General features: G+C 48.1%; 2 protein-coding genes across 2 annotated transcripts in view; one reads left to right on the top strand and one right to left on the bottom strand.

Annotated features, from left to right (window-relative positions):
* The window catches only part of pik3c2g (phosphatidylinositol-4-phosphate 3-kinase catalytic subunit type 2 gamma), a 64473-nt gene extending 58175 nt beyond the window's left edge, over positions 1–6298 (top strand). Inside the window, exons 29-34 of the mRNA XM_045688534.2 lie at positions 1172–1290; positions 1634–1730; positions 1876–1948; positions 2390–2469; positions 2652–2777; positions 3629–6298. Coding sequence (XP_045544490.2) covers positions 1172–1290; positions 1634–1730; positions 1876–1948; positions 2390–2469; positions 2652–2777; positions 3629–3811 — 678 coding nt within the window. The 3' untranslated portion in view covers positions 3812–6298. The remainder of the gene's footprint in view (positions 1–1171; positions 1291–1633; positions 1731–1875; positions 1949–2389; positions 2470–2651; positions 2778–3628) is intronic.
* Positions 6299–9488: 3190 nt separating this feature from the next.
* The window catches only part of LOC106561743 (1-phosphatidylinositol 4,5-bisphosphate phosphodiesterase zeta-1), a 31353-nt gene continuing 17599 nt past the window's right edge, over positions 9489–23242 (bottom strand). Inside the window, exons 5-12 of the mRNA XM_082957440.1 lie at positions 22809–22857; positions 22563–22697; positions 22015–22155; positions 21271–21387; positions 20535–20707; positions 15044–15170; positions 10808–10954; positions 9489–9704 (exon numbers count right to left, since the gene is read on the bottom strand). Of these exons, the coding sequence (XP_082813566.1) occupies positions 9622–9704; positions 10808–10954; positions 15044–15170; positions 20535–20707; positions 21271–21387; positions 22015–22155; positions 22563–22697; positions 22809–22857 (972 nt within the window). The 3' untranslated portion in view covers positions 9489–9621. The remainder of the gene's footprint in view (positions 9705–10807; positions 10955–15043; positions 15171–20534; positions 20708–21270; positions 21388–22014; positions 22156–22562; positions 22698–22808; positions 22858–23242) is intronic.

The raw sequence follows: 23242 nt of genomic DNA, 5'->3' as shown, positions 1-23242 counted from the left end.
TCCACCTCTCCATCTCTCCACCCTCTCTACCTCCCCCTCTCTACCCTCTCTACCTCTCCCCTTCTCCACCTCTCCACCCCCTCTACCTCTCCACCCTCTCTTCCTCTCCCCTTCTCCACCCTCTCCATCTCTCCACCCTCTCCCCTTCTCCACCTCTCCACCTCTCCACCCCCTCTACCTCTCCACCCTCTCTTCCTCTCCCCTTCTCCACCTCTCCACCCCCCTCTACCTCTCCCCTTCTCGACCCTCTCCACCCTCTCTACCCTCTCTACCTCTCCCCTTCTCCACCTCTCCACCCCCTCTACCTCTCCACCTCTCCACCCTCTACCTCTCCACCTCTCCACCCCCTCTACCTCTCCCCTTCTCCACCTCTCTACCTCTCCTATTCTCCTCCTCTCCCCTTCTCCACCCTCTCTACTTCTCCCTCTCCACCTCTCCCCTTCTCCACCCTCTCCACCTCTTCACCCCCCCTCCCACTCTCTACCTCTCCCTCTCCACCTCTCTACCCTCTGCCCCTCTCCACCCTCTCTACCTCTCCCCTTCTCCACACCCTCTCCCACTCTCTACCTCTCCACCCTCTCCACCCCCTCTCCCACTCTCTACCTCTCCACCTCTTCACCCCCTCTCTACCTCCCACTCTCCACCCTCTCCACCCCTCTGTTATAAAGACAGACTGGATATACTAGTTAGGCTGTTTCCAGAGGCACCCTCTCTACCTCTCCACCCTCTCTACCTCTCCACCCTCTCTACCTCTCCACCCTCTCTACCTCTCCACCCTCTCTACCTCTCCACCCTCTCTACCTCTCCCCCTCTCTGTCCGGTGAGTAGGAGATGGGTTTTTGGTCTGGTGGGTAGAAGATCGGTTGTCCATCTACGTGGAACCCAAAAGGGTTCTTCCTGGAACCCCTCAAAAATGTACCTGGAACCATAAAGGGTGCTAATGTCGGGACAGCCCAATAACCTTTTTTCTAAAAGTGTAGTATTTTCATGCAGTGGCTCCTAAAATCCATTTTACAAGTGTAATTTTGAGGGAGATAATGATACGACGTGTGATAAATGTGCGATTTTTATTAAGATAATTACTTCTGTCAATGTCAAACTGCTCCAGAGCACTTTAAAGTTTATACTTCATTGTGTCTTCGGGAAGACTTTTGACGATGTGTACTTTCAGACTTATGAGCTGAGGGTGACCATTGAGGACGGCTATCTGATCAGCGAGAAGACGTTTGGCCAGTTTGAGCTGATACACAAAGAGCTGAAGAAACACTTCATAGAGTCTACGCTCCCACAGTGAGTCTGAGCTACAACACTGTTGAATTACACCATCGACTCGCTCCTTGACACAGAGAAGTGTGTATCCCATTTAATGTGAATACATTCAATTCAGTTTAATTCATATTTTTTCGGGGCGGCAGTGTAGCCTAGTGGTTGGAGTGTTGGACTAGTAAGCAGAAAGGTTGCAAGTTCAAATCCCAGAGCTGAAAATGTACAAATCTGTCGTTCTGCCCCCTGAACAAGGCAGTTAACCCACTGTTCCTAGGCCTGTCATTGTAAATAAGAATTTGTTCTTGACATGCCTAGGTAAATAAAGGTAAAAAAAAATCTAATTCATGCTCTTTTCATTATTGGTTAGATTCCCCAAATGGTTCAAGATGTCGTTCACTCCAGGCAGAAAAATGTCCCTGCTGAATAAATATCTGAAGGAACTGTTCGAAGGACCATGTAAAGGCGTAAGTTCTAGTCCTCCTTCTTCCTCCTCTTCTTCTTCGTCATCTTATTCTAGTCACGGAAAAGGCTGTCATTGTTTGATCTTCACAGTTTGAATCCCATGAACTGACCCGTGGTCTAAAGCATATTTAATTATGCCATCTACAGAATGAGTATGTGTGCTGTTTGTTTCTGGATGGACCCAAGACCAGGACTCCCAACTCTGTGAAATCAGACAGAGGTGATGTACTGCTTCTTTAAGCACCACTTCTTTATGAGCGGCAGGTAGTCTAGCATTGAGCCAGTAACCAAAAGGTCGCTGGTTTGAATCCCTGAGCGGAATAGTTGAAAGATCTGCCGACGTGCCCTTAAGCAAGGCACGTAACCCTAATTGCTACTATAAGTCGCTCTGGAGAAGAGCGAATGCTAAATGACTCAAATGTAAAATGTTATGCTTCTTTATGTTTGAAATCTGTGAATTGATTACCTAAAATGATAGGGTATCATCATTTTTGCAATATAAGCTTTTTTTTCAAGGGTTTTGGGAGGGCTGTCTGTTCAATGAGGTAGTTTCTGGACAAAATTTCTGTCCATTTAGGCTGGGGAACCTTTTTGGCTCAAGAGCACCCCTAGAGGAAAATGTTATGTATAATATATTTAACTCTTAACTGTTGTGTTGCAGACGGTGGACCCCAGATTCAACTCTACATTTCCTACAACGACCACAAGCTCTCTGTCCTGGTCAAACACCTCAAGAACATTGTGAGTCGTGTTCTTCTACTTCTTCTTCTTCTATCTTCTCCTCATCTTCTTCTTTATCTTCTTCATCTTCTTCTCCTTCATCTTCTTCTCCTCGTCTATCTCCTCGTCTCTCCCTTCTTCTCCCTTCTTCTCCTTCCCCCACCACTAACTGTTGTACTTGTCTCTCTGCTCTAATACATCAGAGGTTGGCCAATGGTTCGTGTCCAGATGCCTATGTGGTCACCAGGCTGAAGCCAGACCCCCTCAAAAGAACCAAGAGGAAGACCAAGGTGGTCCGCAACAACCACAACCCTACCTTCAATGAACTGGTACATTATTATTATTGAACCTTTCTTTAACTAGGCAAATCAGTTAAGAACAAATTCTTATTTTACAATGATGGCCTACCCCGGGCCAAACCCAGACGACGCTGGACCAATTGTGCACCGCCCCTATGGGACTCCCGATCACGGCCGGGGTTGTGATACAGTCCGGGATCGAACCAGGGTCTGTAGTGATGCCTCTAGCATTGAGACGCAGTGTCTTAGACCGCAGTGCCACACATAAAGTTAGGTTAACTTGAAGAGAAACTCAAAATGTATGTATGCCCGTAAGCAAAGGGAAGAAGGAATATTCAACTGTGACTTTAGCAGTGTGAGCAGCACGTTATCTAAAGTTGTGCCTCGACACGGCTTCAATTATGAAACAGTCAAACATACTTAGTCTGATGTTTTCAGTAGCTAGAATTGCAGCCTCTGTTTTGAGTTATTTATGACAATAGGCCTGCTGTGGACAGTCCTCATTAAGCAATAAAAGGCTTGTAGACTGGAGAGCCACGGGTCCAGAGTATATGGGCTTCATCACATCTATCATGTAGACACTGTGGGAGTGTAGACACTGTGGGAGTGTAGACACTGTGGGAGTGTAGACACTGTGGGAGTGTAGACACTGTGGGAGTGTAGACACTGTGGGAGTGTAGACACTGTGGGAGTGTAGACACTGCGGGAGGCGGTGGTGCAGATGAAAGTAAGTAGTTTGCGGGTTAGTATGGCCAGACATTCCCTGTGCTACATTTCTAATCTATCTCTGACCTTTTTGCTAAAAACAAAAAGAGACACATTTCAAATATTTAAAAGTAAAAATGACTAACAAAGCGTTGTTCTTCTCCGTCTGTCTGTAGATAGAGTACGGTGACATGTCGTCCGTGCAAGACCGCGAGTTAGAGGTGACAGTGAAGAGCAGGAAGGTCTTTGTGGCCTCAGCGATCGTCAGACTGGAACAGAACAGCATGGACACAGAGGAGTGGTTCCTGCTGGACAATCGGGTGCCTAGTGCCTTTTCATTAGGGCGCATCGCAGCATAACGTTTTTACAAGGTTGCACAGTGATGCCTGCCTAGTGCGGAAACCCAAGATGAACGTTTCTTATTGGACAAAATCCAAGTAGCACTGTCCCTCCCTGTTTCAACTCAGTTTGAAAACGTTTGTAAAACAAAAAGAAGTGTCTTTCATTGGGCAAGAACAGGTAGTACCTCATTCTGTTTTCAAAAAACGTTTTCTCCCTACTGAACACCATTCTGGAGAGGGGATGTGATGCCAGCCTGCCACCGCTAGATGGCAGTGCTATACAGGAACTTCCATGGAGCATGGAGGATTTGTTACATTTAGAAGTTGTCTGTTCTATTGCCACTGATATGGGATCTTTTTTTAACATTCCTCATCTAATCCAGAACTCTACCATGAGGGAGGGAAGTAAAAACTCAATCCCTAGATCAGCATCTAAGGAGAATTCTACAATGGGTTGGTCAAAACAAGCATTGTGATAGGTTGAGACGTGTTCTAAGCCATACTAAGAAACCTGTTTAGCACAGGTACATCTACGATGCAAAAAAACCCGGCCATTTTGTTTTCTGTTTAATCTGAGAAATGTTTGAGCATCCAGTGTCCCATCAGCCCAGCCAGCCAATTCATTAACTTGATGTCCACCTGTAAACACACCTAGGCATGGTGTCACCTCCCTTCCAGCCTGACATTTGGTTTACAACAATGGGGGGTTTGTATAAACGTTGCTGTGTGTCTCTCGACATGTGCAACATTGTTTCCAGTGTTGAAGATCGATCTCTACTGTCCTATTGAGAATTAAGATGTCAGTCTCATCCTGACACGTTATCTCAGCCAGTCGAAATCATGAATCACCATCTTTTTTTTTAATGGATATACGGTATTCAAAGAAATGTCATTGGAACAACAGGTCAAACGACTTGAAATGCAGCTAATTTTCTGTCTTACCAGCATTTTTCTCTGTATATATATCCACATAAACATTTAGCTGATTCGTGACTGGCTGAGATAAGATCGGTTAGGTTCTCAGTCGTGAAGTCTTTTGTTCTATGGACGCGACCGCATCGTTAGTTCTAAATATTCCGTTGCCATGCTGGCTGGCAAATGAATGTCAATAGAAAAATAGGTCAAACGACTTGAAATGCAGCTAGTTTTGCTGTCTTACCAGCTTGAGTTTGAAGTGATTGCGTTAGCTTCGTAGTTGGCTAGCTCCTCTGAACAGTGTCCCGACGAGAGAGAGCAAATGTTGTATGCCAGATGAAATCGCGCATCGTTAGCTCATCGTTATGGATGTACCCAAAACAGCTTAAAAAAAACGCAGCTCCTTTGCTTTTATTCTAGCCGCACTGTTTGACCTGATTGTGCTAGCCGTAGTTGGCTAGCTAGCAAGCGAGGGATAAGAGCGTTGCTAGCCACCATGGCAACGGAACATTTAGAACGAACAACTTGGTCGCGTCCATAGATACAGAACAAAAAGACTTAACGACTGGGTCACGTCTCTGGCAACCTAACAGATAGAATGAACGGCCAGCCGGCAAGCTGCAGTAGCAACCATAGATGTGTCGGGATTAGGCCTATCTTTTCGTTGAGGGATGAAATAGTAGCTTATGAATATATTGATCAAAATTATGTTTTTTTTATTGAACTGGTAACCCGTTGTAGAAAAGCAATTGCACACTCGAGGTTGTGCAAAACAACTTGTTTTAGCACGCCTTCTCATGTACCACTACTTTACCTCTTCCTGCTCCTTCGTATAGACGAGTCAACATCCTGTTCCTTCGTATAGACGAGTCAACATCCTGTTCCTTCGTATAGACGAGTCAACATCCTGTTCCTTCGTATAGACGAGTCAACATCCTGTTCCTTCGTATAGACGAGTCAACATCCTGTTCCTTCGTATAGACGAGTCAACATCCTGCTCCTTCGTATAGACGAGTCAACATCCTGCTCCTTCGTATAGACGAGTCAACATCCTGCTCCTTCGTATAGACGAGTCAACATCCTGCTCCTTCGTATAGACGAGTCACATCCTGCTCCTTCGTATAGACGAGTCAACATCCTGCTCCTTCGTATAGACGAGTCAACATCTGCTCCTTCGTATAGACGAGTCAACATCCTGCTCCTTCGTATAGACGAGTCAACATCCTGCTCCTTCGTATAGACGAGTCAACACCCTAAACACGCTACTAGTGGTTCTGGGAGGGTGTTTGGATACGAAGAATGAAATGTTACAAGGGACTTGGGCTAGCAGGGACACTCTAGTCTGATTCTGGACACTAGATTTAGAATCTATTCTCTACACTGTATCTTCCTTGTCTTTTTATATCTCAATGTGAACAAAATGAAGGAAATGTATGTTTTGAAAATATGTAATTAATTGTAGCCATTATTTAACTCATAATTGACTATTTGTTATGTGTGTAGATCATTTGTTGTAAAATGTAATATTGTTTATACTGTGACTCCTATCTCATGTCTTAATGGCCTGATTGTGTTAGTACAGTGATAGATGAGTGTGTGTGGCTGGCTCCCTCCCATCCCTCCATCCCTCCCTCCCTCCCTCCATCCATCCCTCCCCCCATCCCCCAGCTCAGCCCTAGTCCCATCCCATCCCCCAGCTCAGCCCTAGTCCCATCCCATCCCCCAGCTCAGCCCTAGTCCCATCCCATCCCCCAGCTCAGCCCTAGTCCCATCCCCCAGCTCAGCCCTAATCCCATCCTCAGCTCAGTCCTAGTCCCATCCTCAGCTCAGTCCTAGTCCCATCCCCCAGCTCAGTCCTAGTCCCATCCCCCAGCTCAGTCCTAGTCCCATCCCCCAGCTCAGTCCTAGTCCCATCCCCCAGCTCAGCCCTAGTCCCATCCCCCAGCTCAGTCCTAGTCCCATCCCCCAGCTCAGTCCTAGTCCCATCCCCCAGCTCAGTCCTAGTCCCATCCCCCAGCTCAGTCCTAGTCCCATCCCCCAGCTCAGTCCTAGTCCCATCCCCCAGCTCAGTCCTAGTCCCATCCCCCAGCTCAGTCCTAGTCCCATCCCCCAGCTCAGTCCTAGTCCCATCCCCCAGCTCAGTCCTAGTCCCATCCCCCAGCTCAGTCCTAGTCCCATCCCCCAGCTCAGTCCTAGTCCCATCCCCCAGCTCAGTCCTAGTCCCATCCCCAGCTCAGTCCTAGTCCCATCCCCAGCTCAGCCCTAGTCCCATCCCCAGCTCAGCCGCCCGCTCAGCCTGCCCATCCCCAGCTCAGCCTAGTCCCATCCCCAGCTCAGTCCTAGTCCCATCCCCCAGCTCAGTCCTAGTCCCATCCCCCAGCTCAGTCCTAGTCCCATCCCCAGCTCAGTCCTAGTCCCATCCCCAGCTCAGTCCTAGTCCCATCCCCCAGCTCAGTCCTAGTCCCATCCCCCAGCTCAGTCCTAGTCCCATCCCCCAGCTCAGTCCTAGTCCCATCCCCCAGCTCAGTCCTAGTCCCATCCCCCAGCTCAGTCCTAGTCCCATCCCCCAGCCGTCCAGTCCCTCCCCAGCTCGCCAGTCCCCCCCCAGCTCAGTCCTAGTCCCATCCCCCAGCTCAGTCCTAGTCCCATCCCCCAGTTCAGTCCTAGTCCCATCCCCAGTTCAGTCCTAGACCCATCCCCAGCTCAGTCCTAGTCCCATCCCCCAGCTCAGTCCTAGTCCCATCCCCCAGCTCAGCCCTAGTCCCATCCCCCAGCTCAGCCCTAGTCCCATCCCCCAGCTCAGCCCTAGTCCCATCCCCCAGCTCAGTCCTAGTCCCATCCCCCAGCTCAGTCCTAGTCCCATCCTCCAGCTCAGCCCTAATCCCATCCTCCAGCTCAGCCCTATTAATGTGATTAGTCTGAGTCATGCGTAGGAATGTATTGATTTGATGCAAAGGTGGGATGCACCAGTCATGTAATCTTAATGCCATCAATCACCATTCTCCCAGGATGCTACTGACCTGGGCTACCTGCTCTGCACTACACTGAGTCATTCATAGGGCCTGAGTCCCAAATGGGACCATATTCCCTATATAATGCACTACTTTTACCAGGACCACGTGGGCCGTTAGGGACTCATAGAGGGAGTTATTGAGGGTAGGGATGAGAAGACTACATTGTATACTGTATTGGTTTCAATAATATAAACCTCTTATGAAATGTTATTTATATTACCCATAGCCCCGGACCTTTCTGAAAGGTTTGGTCTTTTAACTTTTAAACTGTGGCGGCTGCTGCTAGCCCTTTTGAATGCTTTGTTTTATGTGTTATTTTTATCTTAACTCTGAGACAATCACATTGGTCTTAAGAGAATCCCTTTAGTCCCGGGACGATTCTATTGTTAGAACTGTAGCACATTGATTGGTTCCTTGTAAAGTATTGTAAGTCAAGTTTTGAATGTTTTTGTTACATGGTTTTCAATCATTGTAAGAGGTTGATTGTCATGTCTGCAATAGAGTATTCTACTTTATTCTCCATCCAGCCTCCCATCCCCAGCCTTAGTCAGTCCCATCCAGCCTTACCTCCCTCCCATCCCCAGCCTTACTCAGTCCCAGTCCCATCCAGCCTTCCCTCCCATCCAGCCTTCCCTCCCTCCTATCCCCAGCCTTACTCAGTCCCAGTCCCATCCAGCCTTCCCTCCCTCCCATCCCCAGCCTTACTCAGTCCCAGTCCCATCCAGCCTTCCATCCCCAGCCTTCCCTCCCTCCCATCTCCAGCCTTCCCTCCCTCCCATCCCCAGCCTTAGTCAGTCTCAGTCCCATCCAGCCTTCCCTCCCTCCCATCCCCAGCCTTAGTCAGTCCCAGTCCCATCCAGGCTTCCCTCGCTCCCATCCCCAGCCTTCCCTCCCTCCCATCCCCAGCCTTAGTCAGTCCCAGTCCCATCCAGCCTTCCCTCCCTCCCATCCAGCCTTCCCTCCCTCCCATCCAGCCTTCCCTCCCTCCCATCCAGCCTTCCCTCCCTCCCATCCCCAGCCTTCCCCCCTCCCTCCCCGCCAGTCGCCCACCGCCTTCCCTCCCTCCCATCCCCAGCCTTCCCTCCCTCCCATCCCCAGCCTTCCCTCCCTCCCATCCCCAGCCTTCCCTCCCTCCCATCCCCAGCCTTCCCTCCCTCCCATCCAGCCTTCCCTCCCTCCCATCCGCCTGCCTTCCCTCCCTCCCATCCCCTGCCTTAGTCAGTCCCATCCAGCCTTCCCTCCCTCCCCGCCTCCCACTCCCCCCAGTCTTCGCCTCCCTCCCTCCCATCCAGCCTTCCCTCCCTCCCATCCCCAGCCTTCCCCCTCCCTCCCATCCAGCCTTCCCTCCCTCCCTCCCATCCCCAGCCTTAGTCAGTCCCAGTCCCATCCCTTGCCAAGTACCTCAACTCCACCACCAAGTTTTTGAAATGAACTTCAGAACTCCTTCGAGTCACTATGCGTCAATACTTCAACAATATAAATACCCTTACTTTGTACAGTGCCTTCAGAAAGTCTCAGTTTCATCGTCCTGCTGAACCCTTGAGCTCTATACCACTAGTTTCAGTATAATACTGTATATCAGACTTGTTTTATGCCAATAAATCAGATATGTATATCATACAGTACCTAAATCCACTTTTATTTACTTGCTGCTGCCTGGAACTAGCAACGAGCCTTTATCAATGCTGAGCCTGGGGAATGGAGAAATGAAGTGGTACTAGATATGCCACACATGGAGATGTTCTAGGAAGATTCTAGGGGGTTCTAGAAGTAGCAGACGAAGATGAAGAGAGATGCTGAATCCAGGCTGAGATGCAATGGTTAGGCCTGGAGAAGGAGAAGCTCTAAGAAGGAGAAGTTATCAGAAGGAGAGGTTCTTAGGGAGGTGCAAGGAAGGTTCTAGGAGTACCAGATGAAAATGAAGAGAGAAGCTGGATCCAGGCTGTAGCCCTCTCTAGACAGGAGAGGAACCCAGCGGTACCCTGGAGAGATGGAATACAAGCACAGTCAACTAATGGATACGATGTCTCAATACAAAGGATGCTGCCTACCTGCCTCGAAAGGCAGCGTCCTGGTGGATTGGAACACAGCCAATGTCACTGTTTAGGCCTGATTAAGTCAAACACTCCTGCCTGTGTGTTCTCTCTCTTCCTCCCTCTCTAACCCTCATCCTCCCCCTCCCTCTCTAACCCTCTTCCTCCCTCTCTAACCCTCCTCCTCCCCCTCCCTCTCTAACCCTCTCCCTCCCTCTCTTCCCCCCTTCCTCCCCCTCCCTCTCTCTCTCCTCATCCTCCCCCTCCCTCTCTCTCTCCTCATCCTCCCCCTCCCTCTCTCTCTCTCTCCTCATCCTCCCCCTCCCCCTCTCTCTCTCCTCATCCTCCCCCTCTCTCTCTCCTCATCCTCCCCCTCCCCCTCCCTCTCTCTCTCCTCATCCTCCCTCTCTCTCTCTTCCCCTCTTCCTCCCCCTCTCTCTCTTCCCCTCTTCCTCCCCCTCCCTCTCTCTCCTCATCCTCCCCCTCCCTCTCTTCTCCTCATCCTCCCCCTCCCTCTCCTCATCCTCCCCCTCCCTTTCCTCATCCTCCCCCTCCCTCTCCTCATCCTCCCTCTCTTCTCCTCATCCTCCCTCTCTTCTCCTCATCCTCCCTCTCTTCTCCTCATCCTCCCTCTCTTCTCCTCATCCTCCCTCTCTTCTCCTCATCCTCCCTCTCTTCTCCTCATCCTCCCCCTCCCTCTCTTCCCCTCTTCCTCCCTCTCTTCCCCTCTTCCTCCCCCTCCCTCTCTCTCCTCATCCTCCCCCTCCCTCTCTCTCCTCATCCTCCCCCTCTCTCTCTTCCCCTCATCCTCCCCCTCTCTCTCTTCCCCTCATCCTCCCCCTCCCTCTCTTCCCCTCTTCCTCCCCCTCTCTCTCTTCCCCTCATCCTCCCCCTCTCTCTCTTCCCCTCATCCTCCCCCTCTCTCTCTTCCCCTCATCCTCCCCCTCTCTCTCTTCCCCTCTTCCTCCCCCTCCCTCTCTTCCCCTCTTCCTCCCCCTCCCTCTCTCTTCCCCTATTCCTCCCCCTCCCTCTCCTCTTCTTCCACCTCTCACCTTTCTTCATGCTGATAAAGGGGATGGTGTACTGTCCTATAAACTCAGAGGTGAGTCCTGTCTGGTCTCTTACAGTGAAGCGGATGAGGCTGAGGTCAGGGACAGAGATGGTGAAGTTCATGGCCGAGTCCCACCGAGGGCTCAGAGCTGTGGGAGGGAGCCAGAACAGTTACTATATTCACCCTCAATCCCCCGTCAACTCAAAGCCCCTATGAATAGGTGAACTCTCTATCTCTCCCTCTCTCTCACCCCCCCCCGACCCTGTCATCTATCTCTCCCTCTCTCTCACCCCCCCCACCCTGTCATCTATCTCTCCCTCTCTCTCACCCCCCCCACCCTGTCATCTATCTCTCCCTCTCTCTCACCCCCCCCACCCTGTCATCTATCTCTCCCTCTCTCTCACCCCCCCCACCCTGTCATCTATCTCTCCCTCTCTCTCACCCCCCCCCACCCTGTCATCTATCTCTCCCTCTCTCTCACCCCCCCCCACCCTGTCATCTATCTCTCCCTCTCTCTCACCCCCCCCACCCTGTCATCTATCTCTCCCTCTCAGCCCCCCCCACCCTGTCATCTATCTCTCCCTCTCTCAGCCCCCCCCACCCTGTCATCTATCTCTCCCTCTCTCCACCCCCCCCACCCTGTCATCTATCTCTCCCTCTCTCTCACCCCCCCCGCACCCTGTCATCTATCTCTCCCTCTCTCTCACCCCCCCCCCACCCTGTCATCTATCTCTCCCTCTCTCTCTCCCCCCCCCCACCCTGTCATCTATCTCTCCCTCCCTCTCTCCCCCCCCCCCCCCACCCTGTCATCTATCTCTCCCTCTCTCTCACCCCCCCCACCCTGTCATCTATCTCTCCCTCCTGTCTCCACCTAGCAGTCTAGGTGAAGTGCTCGGGCTTTAGAACACGCTAGTTCCTAATGAAGGGTGATACGTGGCCAGGGGATGTAAACACCTCCATAGATGACGACTATCAAAACAACCTAGGGTACGATATGGCACCCTATTCCCTATATAGTGCACTGCTTTAGGCCAGGGCCCTATAATCAAATCAAAGTGTATTTGTCACGTGCGCCGAATACAACAGGTATTACAGTGAAATGCTTACTTACAGGCTCTAACCAATAGTGCAAAATAGGTATTAGGTGAACAATAGGTAAGAAATAAAACAACAGTAAAAAGACAGTGAAAAATAACAGTAGAGAGGCTATATACAGTAGAGAGGCTATATACAGTAGAGAGGCTATATACAGTAGAGAGGCTATATATCCGCTCGAGTGGATATATCCTGTCGAGTGGATATATCCTGACACCGGTTAGTCAGGCTGATTGAGGTAGTATGTACATGTAGATATGGTTAAAGTGACTATGCATATATGATGAACAGAGAGCAGCAGTAGTGTAAAAGAGGGGTTGGCGGGTGGTGGGACACAATGCAGATAGCCCGGTTAGCCAATGTGTGGGACCACATATAGAACCCTATTCCCTATATATTGTGCACTACTTTAGGCCAGGACCCTATAGAACCCTATTCCCTATATAGTGCACTACTTTAGACCAGAGCCCTATAGAACCCTATTCCCTATATAGTGCACTACTTTAGACCAGAGCTCTATGTGGGCCCTGGTCAAAGCAGTGCACTGTGAACTGAGTAGGGTGCTACTATATCTGATGCTATCAAGAAACAATCAGACTGTTGACTTGCATCTTTTACACTCCGTTCATGAGTTTATTGTTGCTGAGGGCAGTTGAAAGCAGACAGAGGAGATTGAATGAGACATGTCTTGTTATTTTTCTCAGGGATGTTTTAAAACAGATAGAAACACGTGTTATTGTTCACCCAGACTTCAAATTATGGAAATGCTTCTCAAGTTGTTATTGAAATGGTCCACATTGACCTGTGTATAAGTGATATACTTGAATATGCAAATACAACTTTTTATATAGTCTCAAGTAGCAAAAATCTAAGTCACAAATGTCATTACTGTATTGTAGGTATAGTGTATACGCCTAGTGTGCTGGCTTGGCTCTCTCCTTTTCTTGCCCCTCTCTAGTGAGTGCAGCCTGTCCTCTCTCCTCTCTAGTGAATAGACCCTGTCTGATATACAGTATGTGGTTGAGTATGTAGTACACAGGCAGAATATATCATCCCTCTGTCCTCTGTGTTCTTTCTGAGGGCTTCTGTCTCTCTGTCCTCTGTGTTCTTTCTGAGGGCTCCTGTCTCTCTGTCCTCTGTGTTCTTTCTGAGGGCTTCTGTCCTCTGTGTTCTTTCTGAGGGCTTCTGTCCTCTGTGTTCTTTCTGAGGGCTCCTGTCTCTCTGTCCTCTGTGTTCTTTCTGAGGGCTTCTGTCTCTCTGTCCTCTGTGTTCTTTCTGAGGGCTCCTGTCTCTCTGTCCTCTGTGTTCTTTCTGAGGGCTCCTGTCTCTCTGTCCTCTGTGTTCTTTCTGAGGGCTTCTGTCTCTCTGTCCTCTGTGTTCTTTCTGAGGGCTCCTGTCTCTCTGTCCTCTATGTTCTTTCTGAGGTCTCCTGTCTCTCTGTCCTCTATGTTCTTTCTGAGGGCTCCTGTCTCTCTGTCCTCTGTGTTCTTTCTGAGGGCTTCTGTCTCTCTGTCCTCTGTGTTCTTTCTGAGGGCTCCTGTCTCTCTGTCCTCTGTGTTCTTTCTGAGGTCTAGTGTAGCCTACTGTAGTTAAAGGATGGGCCCTCTACTCCTCTAAAGGCAAACCAGACAGGGTGCATCCCAAATCACACCCTATAGCCTAAAGTGCACTACCTAGGCCCTGGTCAAAAGTAGTGGACTACATAGGGGAAAGAGTGCACTTTGGGACACACACTGTGCCTTTTGAAGAGGCTAGCTCATCAGCACATTTCACCCTCGGAAGCCCAAGAGCTGTCGGCCCGGGAATTGGATTCACGGGGAGAAGAATTAAAGTTGTATAAAGTGGTTTCCTAGGGCAGGAGACTAGTCTCTCTATGAGTATGGGTTCTGACTGTAGATTCAAACAGTACTCTGAGATCACAGCTAGTCTGCTCCTCTGTACACTGTATCACTCTGAGACTTTGTAGGTTGAGCCCGTTTTTTCTTCCAGACATTGACTGTCCTTTCCATATATTGACTGTCCTTTCCATATATGGACTGTCTTTTTCCAGACATCGACTGTCTTTTTCCAGACATCGACTGTCTTTTTCCAGACATCGACTGTCTTTTTCCAGACATCGACTGTCTTTTTCCAGACATCGACTGTCTTTTTCCAGACATCGACTGTCTTTTTCCAGACATCGACTGTCTTTTTCCAGACATCGACTGTCTTTTTCCAGACATCGACTGTCTTTTTCCCGACATCGACTGTCTTTTTCCCGACATCGACTGTCTTTTTCCCGACATCGACTGTCTTTTTCCCGACATCGACTGTCTTTTTTCCCGACATCGACTGTCTTTTTTCCCGACATCGACCGTCTTTTTTCCCGACATCGACCGTCTTTTTTCCCGACATCGACCGTCTTTTTTCCCGACATCGACCGTCTTTTTTCCAGACATCGACCGTCTTTTTTCCAGACATCGACCGTCTTTTTTCCAGACATCGACCGTCTTTTTTCCAGACATCGACCGTCTTTTTTCCAGACATCGACCGTCTTTTTTCCAGACATCGACCGTCTTTTTTCCAGACATCGACCGTCTTTTTTCCAGACATCGACCGTCTTTTTTCCAGACATGGACTGTCTTTTCTAGACATGGACTGTCTTTTCTAGATATGGACTGTCTTTTCTAGACATCGATTGTCTTTTCTAGACATCGATTGTCTTTTCCCAGACATCGACCGTCTTTTTCCCAGACATCGACCGTCTTTTTCCCAGACATCGACCGTCTTTTTCCCAGACATCGACCGTCTTTTTCCCAGACATCGACTTTCATAGGTTCCACATACTCTAGTTTTGTTTGCTTCACCGTCGTGTGAGGACTCACTCACAGTCCAATCTAACCACATCTGTGTCGCGATGCCTCTCATGTGTACCCGTCTCCATCTATGCTTCAGCACACACAGTTGCTCGGTTACCATTAAGTAGATTCAATCCGGATCGCGGGAGATCTGCGTCGTAGCGCAATTTACATTTTAAAGGTAATTTTTGATTTGACTTATGCAATGTCTCTACGAACATGGAAACATTGCCTTTTTAAAAGGTGCATAGATGTAAAAGGGGTGATCATATTGAATCAGTGGGACAGTCGCATGGAGGACTCACAGTTGTGTCTGACAGTGTCTGTGTGTCTCCTGCAGGAGTCTGACTGGACACTGTGGATCTCCACGCGTACGAAGGGGTCCAGGGCCTTGCCGCTCCGTGGGACAGGCAGGTTGGAGCCACTGATGACCTTCACACAAGAGACAGAGACAGGGACGGAGACGGGGACGGGGACGGGGACAGGGAAAGAGATGTGAGCTGTTAGTGTTTTTCCCTCTGAACACCTGACATTATTGCTGTCTCTGTGAGCCTAGAGACGGTTGAACCCAGCATGCCATGGCATAAGACAGGTGGTAGACAGACAGACAGACAGTTGGTAGACAGACAGACAGACAGACAGACAGACATTGGCATTTCAGTTTCCTTCCTGAATTCCAAATTCCATTTTTTTCTCATTGCTTTTCAATGAGGATGTAAATGTTCCAATCTGATGGGGCGTGTGTTCTTCTGCCTGCCTCGGGGCCTGGTGCCAGGGATTCATCAGCACTAGGAGTGGGCATGGGAGGGAGGGGGGGGGGGAGGAGGAGTGTAATTACACCAGTCTATGCCCAACCCTGATCAAAGACAAACCTGCGTGCAGTTATCTGGATATGCCTGCCTGCACCGATGGATCCACCTCACTAAGGAAATGGGAAGTCAGTGATTTCCCCCCCCCCCCCCCCCCAACTGCCTCATAGTGGTGCTATAGGTATTGTGAGGTTTGATCATCAGCCCGGTAATTACCAGGCTAATGTTACAGGTGTGGGACTGTACATCAGTCACTGTGTGATGGACTGATCTATGACTCGTTGATTTAGGGTAACAGGAACTATGCGTGACTATGGGTTTTTGGGGATTATGGTAATTATACACAATCCCAAAACTCATTCAAATTGGGTCAGTAAAGTCCATTCTCCTGCTCAAGGAAACCGATTGTTAGGAAACAGTATGCAAAACAGGTCTATAGAGTTGAAAAGGAAGCAACGTTATTTTCTTACCTCTTCTAGTTGAATTATTCAATACAGCAGCGTTACCTATTTATAAGTGAACATATTCTATTTATAAATCTGATTTAAATCTGATTTTGGACTTGAAAGCTCTGCAGGGCTTTCTAGGGGGCTTTCCCTGGAGTGGAGTAACAGACTAGAAGCATGGCATGATGTTGATACATAAAGGGGCTTTTTTTTTCTTCTTCACCCTCTGAAAAGAGAATACATGTATTTTTCATGCGCAGGGGGAGTCTAGTTTAGTCTACTGAAGCAATAAGGCCCAAGGGGGTATGGTATATGGCTAATATACCACGGTTAAGGACTGTTCTTAAGCACGATGCAATGCAGAGTGCCTGGATACAGCACTTAGCTGTGGTTAATTGGCCATATACCACAAACCCCCGAGGTGCCTTACTGCTATTATAAACTGGTTACCAACGTAATTACAGTAAACAGGTCATTCTATGTCATACCCGTGGTATATTGTCTGTTATAAACTGGGTGGTTCGAGCCTGAATGCTGATTTGGCTGACAGCCGTGGTATATCAGACTGTATACCATGGGTATGACAAAACGTTTATTTTTGCTGCTCTAATTACGTTTGGGGGGGGGTTTCGCATTATTCGCATTATTTGTAACTTATTTTGTAGATAATGTTTCTGCCACCATATCTTACGGCACAAAAAATAGCTTCTGGATATCAGGACAGCGATCACTCACCTCGGATTAGACAAAGATTTTTTTTCTTCAACAGGACATTCTCCAAACACCCGACAGGGCCGACATCCCAGGCAAGAGGAAGAGACGCAGGTACAGAGGACACAGAACGGGATGCCTCGTGAGGCTCCGCAGAAGGCGAGTGGGAAAGCTGCCGTTACAGTCAATATTACTCGCCAACGTGCAATCATTGGACAATAAATTAGACGAGGTACGATCACGAATATCCTACCAACGGGACATCAAATACTGTAATATCCTATGTTTCACGGAATCGTGGCTGAATGACGACATGGATATTCAGCTGACGGGATATACGCTGCACCGGCAAGATAGAACAGCACACTCTGGTAAGACGAGGGGAGGGCGGTCTGTGCATGTTTGTAAACAACAGCTGGTGCACGAAATCAAAGGAAGTCTCTAGATTTTGCTCGCCTGAAGTAGAGTATATTGTGATAAATTGTAGGTCACACTGCTTGCCTAGAGAGTTTTCAGCTATACTTTTTGTGGCTGTTTATTTACCGCCACAGACAGATGCTGGCAGTAAGACCGAACTCAGTCAGCTGTATAAGGAAATAAGCAAACAGGAAACCACTCACCCAGAGGCGGCACTCCTATTGGCTGGAGACTTTAATGCAGGGAAACTTAAATCAGTTCTACCTAATTTCTATCAACATGTTAAATGTGCAACCAGAGGGGAAAAAATTCTAGATCACCTGTACTCCACACACAGAGACGCGTACAAAGCTCTCCCTCACCCTCCATTTGGTAAATCCGACCACAATTCTATCCTCCTGATTCCTGCTTACAAGCAAAAAGTAAAGCAGGAAGCACCAGTGACTCGGTCTATAAAAAAAGTGGTCAGATGAAGCAGATGCTAAACTACAGGACTGTTTTGCAAGCACAGACTGGAACATGTTCCAGGATTCTTCCGATGGCATTGAGGAGTACATCACATCAGTCACTGGCTTTATCAATAAGTGCATCGAAGACATAATCCCACAGTGACTGTACATACATACCCCAACCAGAAGCCATGGATTACAAGCAACATTCGCACTGAGCTAAAGGGTAGAGCTGCCGCTTTCAAGGTGCGGGACTCTAACCCGGAAGCTTATAAGAAATCCTGCTATGCCCTGCAACGAACCATCAAACAGGCAAAGCATCAATACAGGGCTAAGATTGAATCATACTACACCAGCTCCAATGCTCATCTTATGTGGCAGGGCTTGCAAACTATTACAGACTACAAAGGGAAGCACAGCCGCGAGCTGCCCAGTGACACAAGCCTACTAGACGAGCTAAATCACTTCTATGCTCGCTTCGAGGCAAGCAACACTGAGGCATGCATGAGAGCATCAGCTGTTCTGGACGACTGTGTGATCACGCTCTCCGTAGCCGACATGAGTAAGACCTTTAAACAGGTCAACATACACAAGGCTGCGGGGCCAGATGGATTACCAGGACGTGTGCTCCGGGCATGTGCTGACCAACTGGCAGGTGTCTTCACTGACATTTTCAACATGTCCCTGATTGAGTCTGTAATACCAACATGTTTCAAGTAGACCACCATAGTCCCTGTGCCCAAGAACACAAATGAAACGTGCCTAAATCCCTACAGACCCATAGCACTCACGTCCGTAGTCATGAAGTGCTTTGAAAGGTTGGTAATGCCTCACATCAACACCATTATCCCAGAAACCCTACACCCACTCTAATTTGCATACCGCCCAAACAGATCCACAGATGACGCAATCTCTATTGCACTCCACACTGCCCTTTCCCACCTGGACAAAAGGAACACCTATGTGAGAATGCTATTCATTGATTACAGCTCAGCGTTCAAAACCATAGTATCCTCAAAGCTCATCACTAAGCTAAGGATCCTGGGACTAAACACCTCCCTCTGCAACTGGATCCTGGACTTCCTGACGGGCCGCCCCCAGGTGGTGAGGGTAGATAACAACACATCCACCACCCTGATCCTCAACACTGGAGCCCCCCAGGGGTGTGTGCTCAGTCCCCTCCTGTACTCCCTGTTCACCCACAACTGCATGGCCAGGCACGACTCCAACACCATAATTAAGTTTGCTGACGACACAACAGTGACGAGACAGCCTATAGGGAGGAGATCAGAGACCTGGCCGGGTGGTGCCAGAATAACAACCTATCCCTCAACGTAACCAAGACTAAGGAGATGATTGTGGACTACAGGAAAAGGAGGACCAAGCACGCGCCCATTCTCATCAACGGGGCTGTAGTGGAGCAGGTTGAGAGCTTCAAGTTCCTTGGTGTCCACATCATCAACAAACTAGAATGGTCCAAACACACAAAGACAGTCGTGAAGAGGGCACGACAAAACCTATTCCACCTCAGGAAAATAAAAAGATTTGGATACGGCCCATTACATCACTGGGGCTAAGCTTCCTGCCATCCAGGACCAGACGGTGTCAGAGGAAGGCCCTAAAAATTGTCAAAGACCCCAGCCACCCCAGTCATAGACTGTTCTCTCTACTACCGCATGGCAAGCGGTACCGGAGTGCCAAGTCTAAGACAAAAAGGCTTCTCAACAGTTTTTAGCCCCAAGCCATAAGACTCCTGAACAGGTAACCATATGGCTACCCGGACTATTTGCATTGTGTGCCCCCCCCAACCCCCCCAACCCCTATTTTAACGCTGCTGCTACTCTCTGTTTATCATATATGCATAGTCACTTTAACTATACATTCATGTACATACTACCTCAATTGGGCCGACCAACCAGTGCTCCCGCACATTGGCTAACCGGGCTATCTGCATTGTGTCCAGCCCACCACCCGCCAACCCCTCTTTTACACTACTGCTACTCTCTGTTCATCATATATGCATAGTCACTTTAACCATATCTACATGTACATACTACCTCAATCAGCCTGACTAACCGGTGTCTGTATGTAGCCTCGCTACTTTTATAGCCTCGCTACTGTATATAGCCTGTCTTTTTACTGTTGTTTTATTTCTTTACCTACCTATTGTTCACCTAATACCTTTTTTGCACTATTGGTTACAGCCTGTAAGTAAGCATTTCACTGTGAGGTCTACACCTGTTGTATTCGGCGCAAGTGACAAATAAACATTGATTTGATTTGTATTTGGAATGCATTCCACTGCACTTGGCCTTTGAGTGTATTTGGAATGGTACAGTGTCTTCTGAATAAAACCCACAAGCATCTCTCTTTCTCGTGCACTGGAGCAGCTTGTTTACATATACAGTACAAAAAGGACAACGTTTAATTGGAGTCTGTAGAGTATTCTCCTTGAGTCTGCTAATGTAGACCGTGCGACCAGAGCGTGATGACTAACAAACTGAAACTGGTCTTTGACTTCCCAGAGATAATGTGTTTTAGTCTATCTATGTTGCTGTGAATGTGGTAAAGTGACCCCAGTAAGTTAGAGGTAGAGAAGCAGTAAGTTAGAGGTAAAGAAGCAGTAAGTTAGAGGTAAAGAAGCAGTAAGTTAGAGGTAAAGAAGCAGTAAGTTAGAGGTAAAGAAGCAGTAAGTTAGAGGTAAAGAAGCAGTAAGTTAGAGATAAAGGCAGAGATAAATGTTCTAGATAGGATGGACACCCCCTCCCCCAACACACACACACACCCCTCCCCCAACACACACCCTCCCCGCACATCCCCTCCCACCAAACACCCCCTCCCCTACCCCCACACTCACCCCCTCCCCTACCCCCACACTCACCCCCTCCCCTCCCCTACCCCCACACACACCCCCTCCCATACCCCCACACTCACCCACATCCTTGCATCACACAGTTCTAGTACCTTCAGCAGTAGGTGTGCTGGCTTCAGGTTGTGAAGGTAACTGTTTGGATTAAAGCCCCACTGATTAACTCTGAGGAAGAGGGGTTTGAGGACGTAACCACAGCCACCGTTGTCCTGGAAACGCCCGTTGTTCAGATCCATGGGCAGGCCCAACGACTGGAAGTTCAGAGCCACTGTAAGAAGAGTCCAGATGACACAATAACAACATTGCCACACGGGCACAGACAAGACCAGACAGATTACATTCTCCAGCTTTCTGTCAACCTAGATTAGACTGGGATTGGACTATAAAACACACATTTAAACATTCAATGTATTTCCTTACAGTTCAACATTACCAAGCACAGCCAGGGCTCTTTGAATAGAGTTTGATTTGTTTATTGAAAAGTTGTATTTTGTTTTATGTCAAATATAACAACAAAGGGGATTCATCTCCTTCTGCCTTCAAGCAATTAAAATGATGTTGTCATAATTTCAGTCTTACCAAAGAAACAAAGTTATCATGAAAGGAATATGAAGTGAATGTCTGTGGCATAAATACATTTTATTTTTCTAAGTTTTCGACTATTCTCAAGTTTATTTTCCATAATGAATGAATTGAAGATCGCATTCACTCAAACTGTCACATTTAAACACAGCAAGAAAGAACGATCACACCAGGCGATCCAAGACCATTACATTCTAATTGGTATTCCGGGACGTTTTGGTGTGAACATGGAGCTCATTCAAAACATACCCAGCTGAGAGCCCACGTTCCAGAACCCCTGAGGGTTGTAGTTGGAGGACAGGGTTCTAGAACCTGCCGGGTAGATCCTGGTGATGAAAGCCATGTTGTGCCGGACGAAATCTGGAGCTGAGAAATGAGAATAGGTGGTTGTTGTACGTTTCTCTGGATACGATGGACTGCTATATGAACTAAAATGACACGAGGAGACTAGAAAGTACATGTTAACTTCATTAGCATCACATGACTAGAAGTTACGGTCATCATGTGACCTCCTTATCAGATTTGGTGAAAAAAAACGAAGGATAAACATTTGTCACAAACGGCTGATTAAATTGGTACTAGTCGTTCAGGGACAGGGTGTCCTTGCAGCATTATACATAGGCTTTGTGCTTATAAAAAATACCACATCAAGGAGCCATTACAGCAACAAGAGGCTGATAATGGCTGTTGAGTGAAATCCATCAGAACTCATCTCTCACTGCGTCATTCCCCTCCACTCTATCTCCACACCGTAGCACGATGGCCTGTTTACTGATTGTGCTTTGAATTCAAATCTCAACAGTCTCATTTCATTCCAATCTCAACCGTCGTCTTTTTTCCTTTTCACTAGCAGTAGGAATATGAGACACTCAACTCTTTTTACTGCTGCCGGTGTTCAACATTTGATACATTGCTAGATACTTGCAAATGTGGTCCCCCTCCCCCATGTGCAGTTTGAAACACTAATTTGGTAAGTCTTCCAAGGTACTAAACCTGAGGTCTTGACCAGCTTGTGAGCCTTCTTCTCCCCCAGAGAGCTGTTCTCATAGTACTGCTGGTGTTCTCTGGCATGGTTGAAGCTGTGGAACTTCACTGACTTGGTGTAGACCACCAGCTTAGATAGAGACTCAGCAACTACTGCTGCCTTCTTCCTCTTCTGGGGAGGGAGGGAGGGAGGGAGGGAGGGAGGGAAAGAAGGAGAGGGAGGGAAAGAAAGAAAGAAAGAAAGAGAGGGAGGGAAAGAAAGAGAGAGAGAGAGAGAGAGAGAGAGAGAGAGAGAGAGAGAGAGAGAAGAGAGAGAGAGAGAGAGAGAGAGAGAGAGAGAGAGAGAGAGAGAGAGAGAGGTTAAGGTTGTGGCTAGGGTTAGGGTTGAGCTGTGGAGTGGTTAAGGTTAGGGAGAGGACAATCTCAGCATATGTCTAACCTCACTGACCCTGCTTTAGTGTTTATAGGGAGGATGTACAGGAACAGTTTCTCAGTGTCCTCTAATTTAGTATACCAGTGTATAATACCTGATATCATACCTCATTAAGAACCCTGACTTACTTTCTTCCCTGACCGTTTCAACTTGGAATGGTGCTTTGTTTTGAGATTAGGCTCCTCTTCCTCATCATCATCATCATCGTCATCCTCTTCCTCACTTTCTTCCCCCTCTGAGTCTCTCTCTCTCCTGTCCTCTGAGTCTCTCTCTCTCCTGTCCTCTGAGTCTCTCTCTCTCCTGTCCTCTGAGCCTGTCTCTCTCCTGTCCTCTGAGCCTGTCTCTCTCGTGTCCTCTGTCTCTGTCTCACTCTGAGGACTGAGCTTTTTGTTCTTAATCAGGATCTTGTATTTCAGCTCCTGTCAACCCAGAGACATAATCCACATATCTGATCTGTCTCAGCGGGAAACAGACAGTCAAGAAAACGTTTCACAAAAAACATTTTTAAGTTTAAGTCTTGTTTTCTGCTGATTGTAAATAGTAAACACCATATTAAGGTGTGGAACATTCATTGTATGACAAGAAAAAACAAGCACGTCTAGTATTTTACTTTAGCAGATAGTATAATCTGGCCATCCACAATTCACCTGAAGCTGGAGTCTTATATCTCCCTCACTCATTTTAAGCATCAGCTGTCAGAGCAGCTAACCGATCATTGCATCTGTACAAAGCCCATCTGTAAATAGCCCACCCAACTACCTCATCCCCATATTGTTATTTATTTTTTGCTCCTTTGCACCCCAG

Source organism: Salmo salar, chromosome 10 (genome assembly GCF_965601325.2).
Source record: "Salmo salar chromosome 10, fSalSal1, whole genome shotgun sequence".
NCBI classification, from domain to species: domain Eukaryota; kingdom Metazoa; phylum Chordata; class Actinopteri; order Salmoniformes; family Salmonidae; genus Salmo; species Salmo salar.
This window is presented reverse-complemented; position numbering and strand designations above follow the sequence as displayed.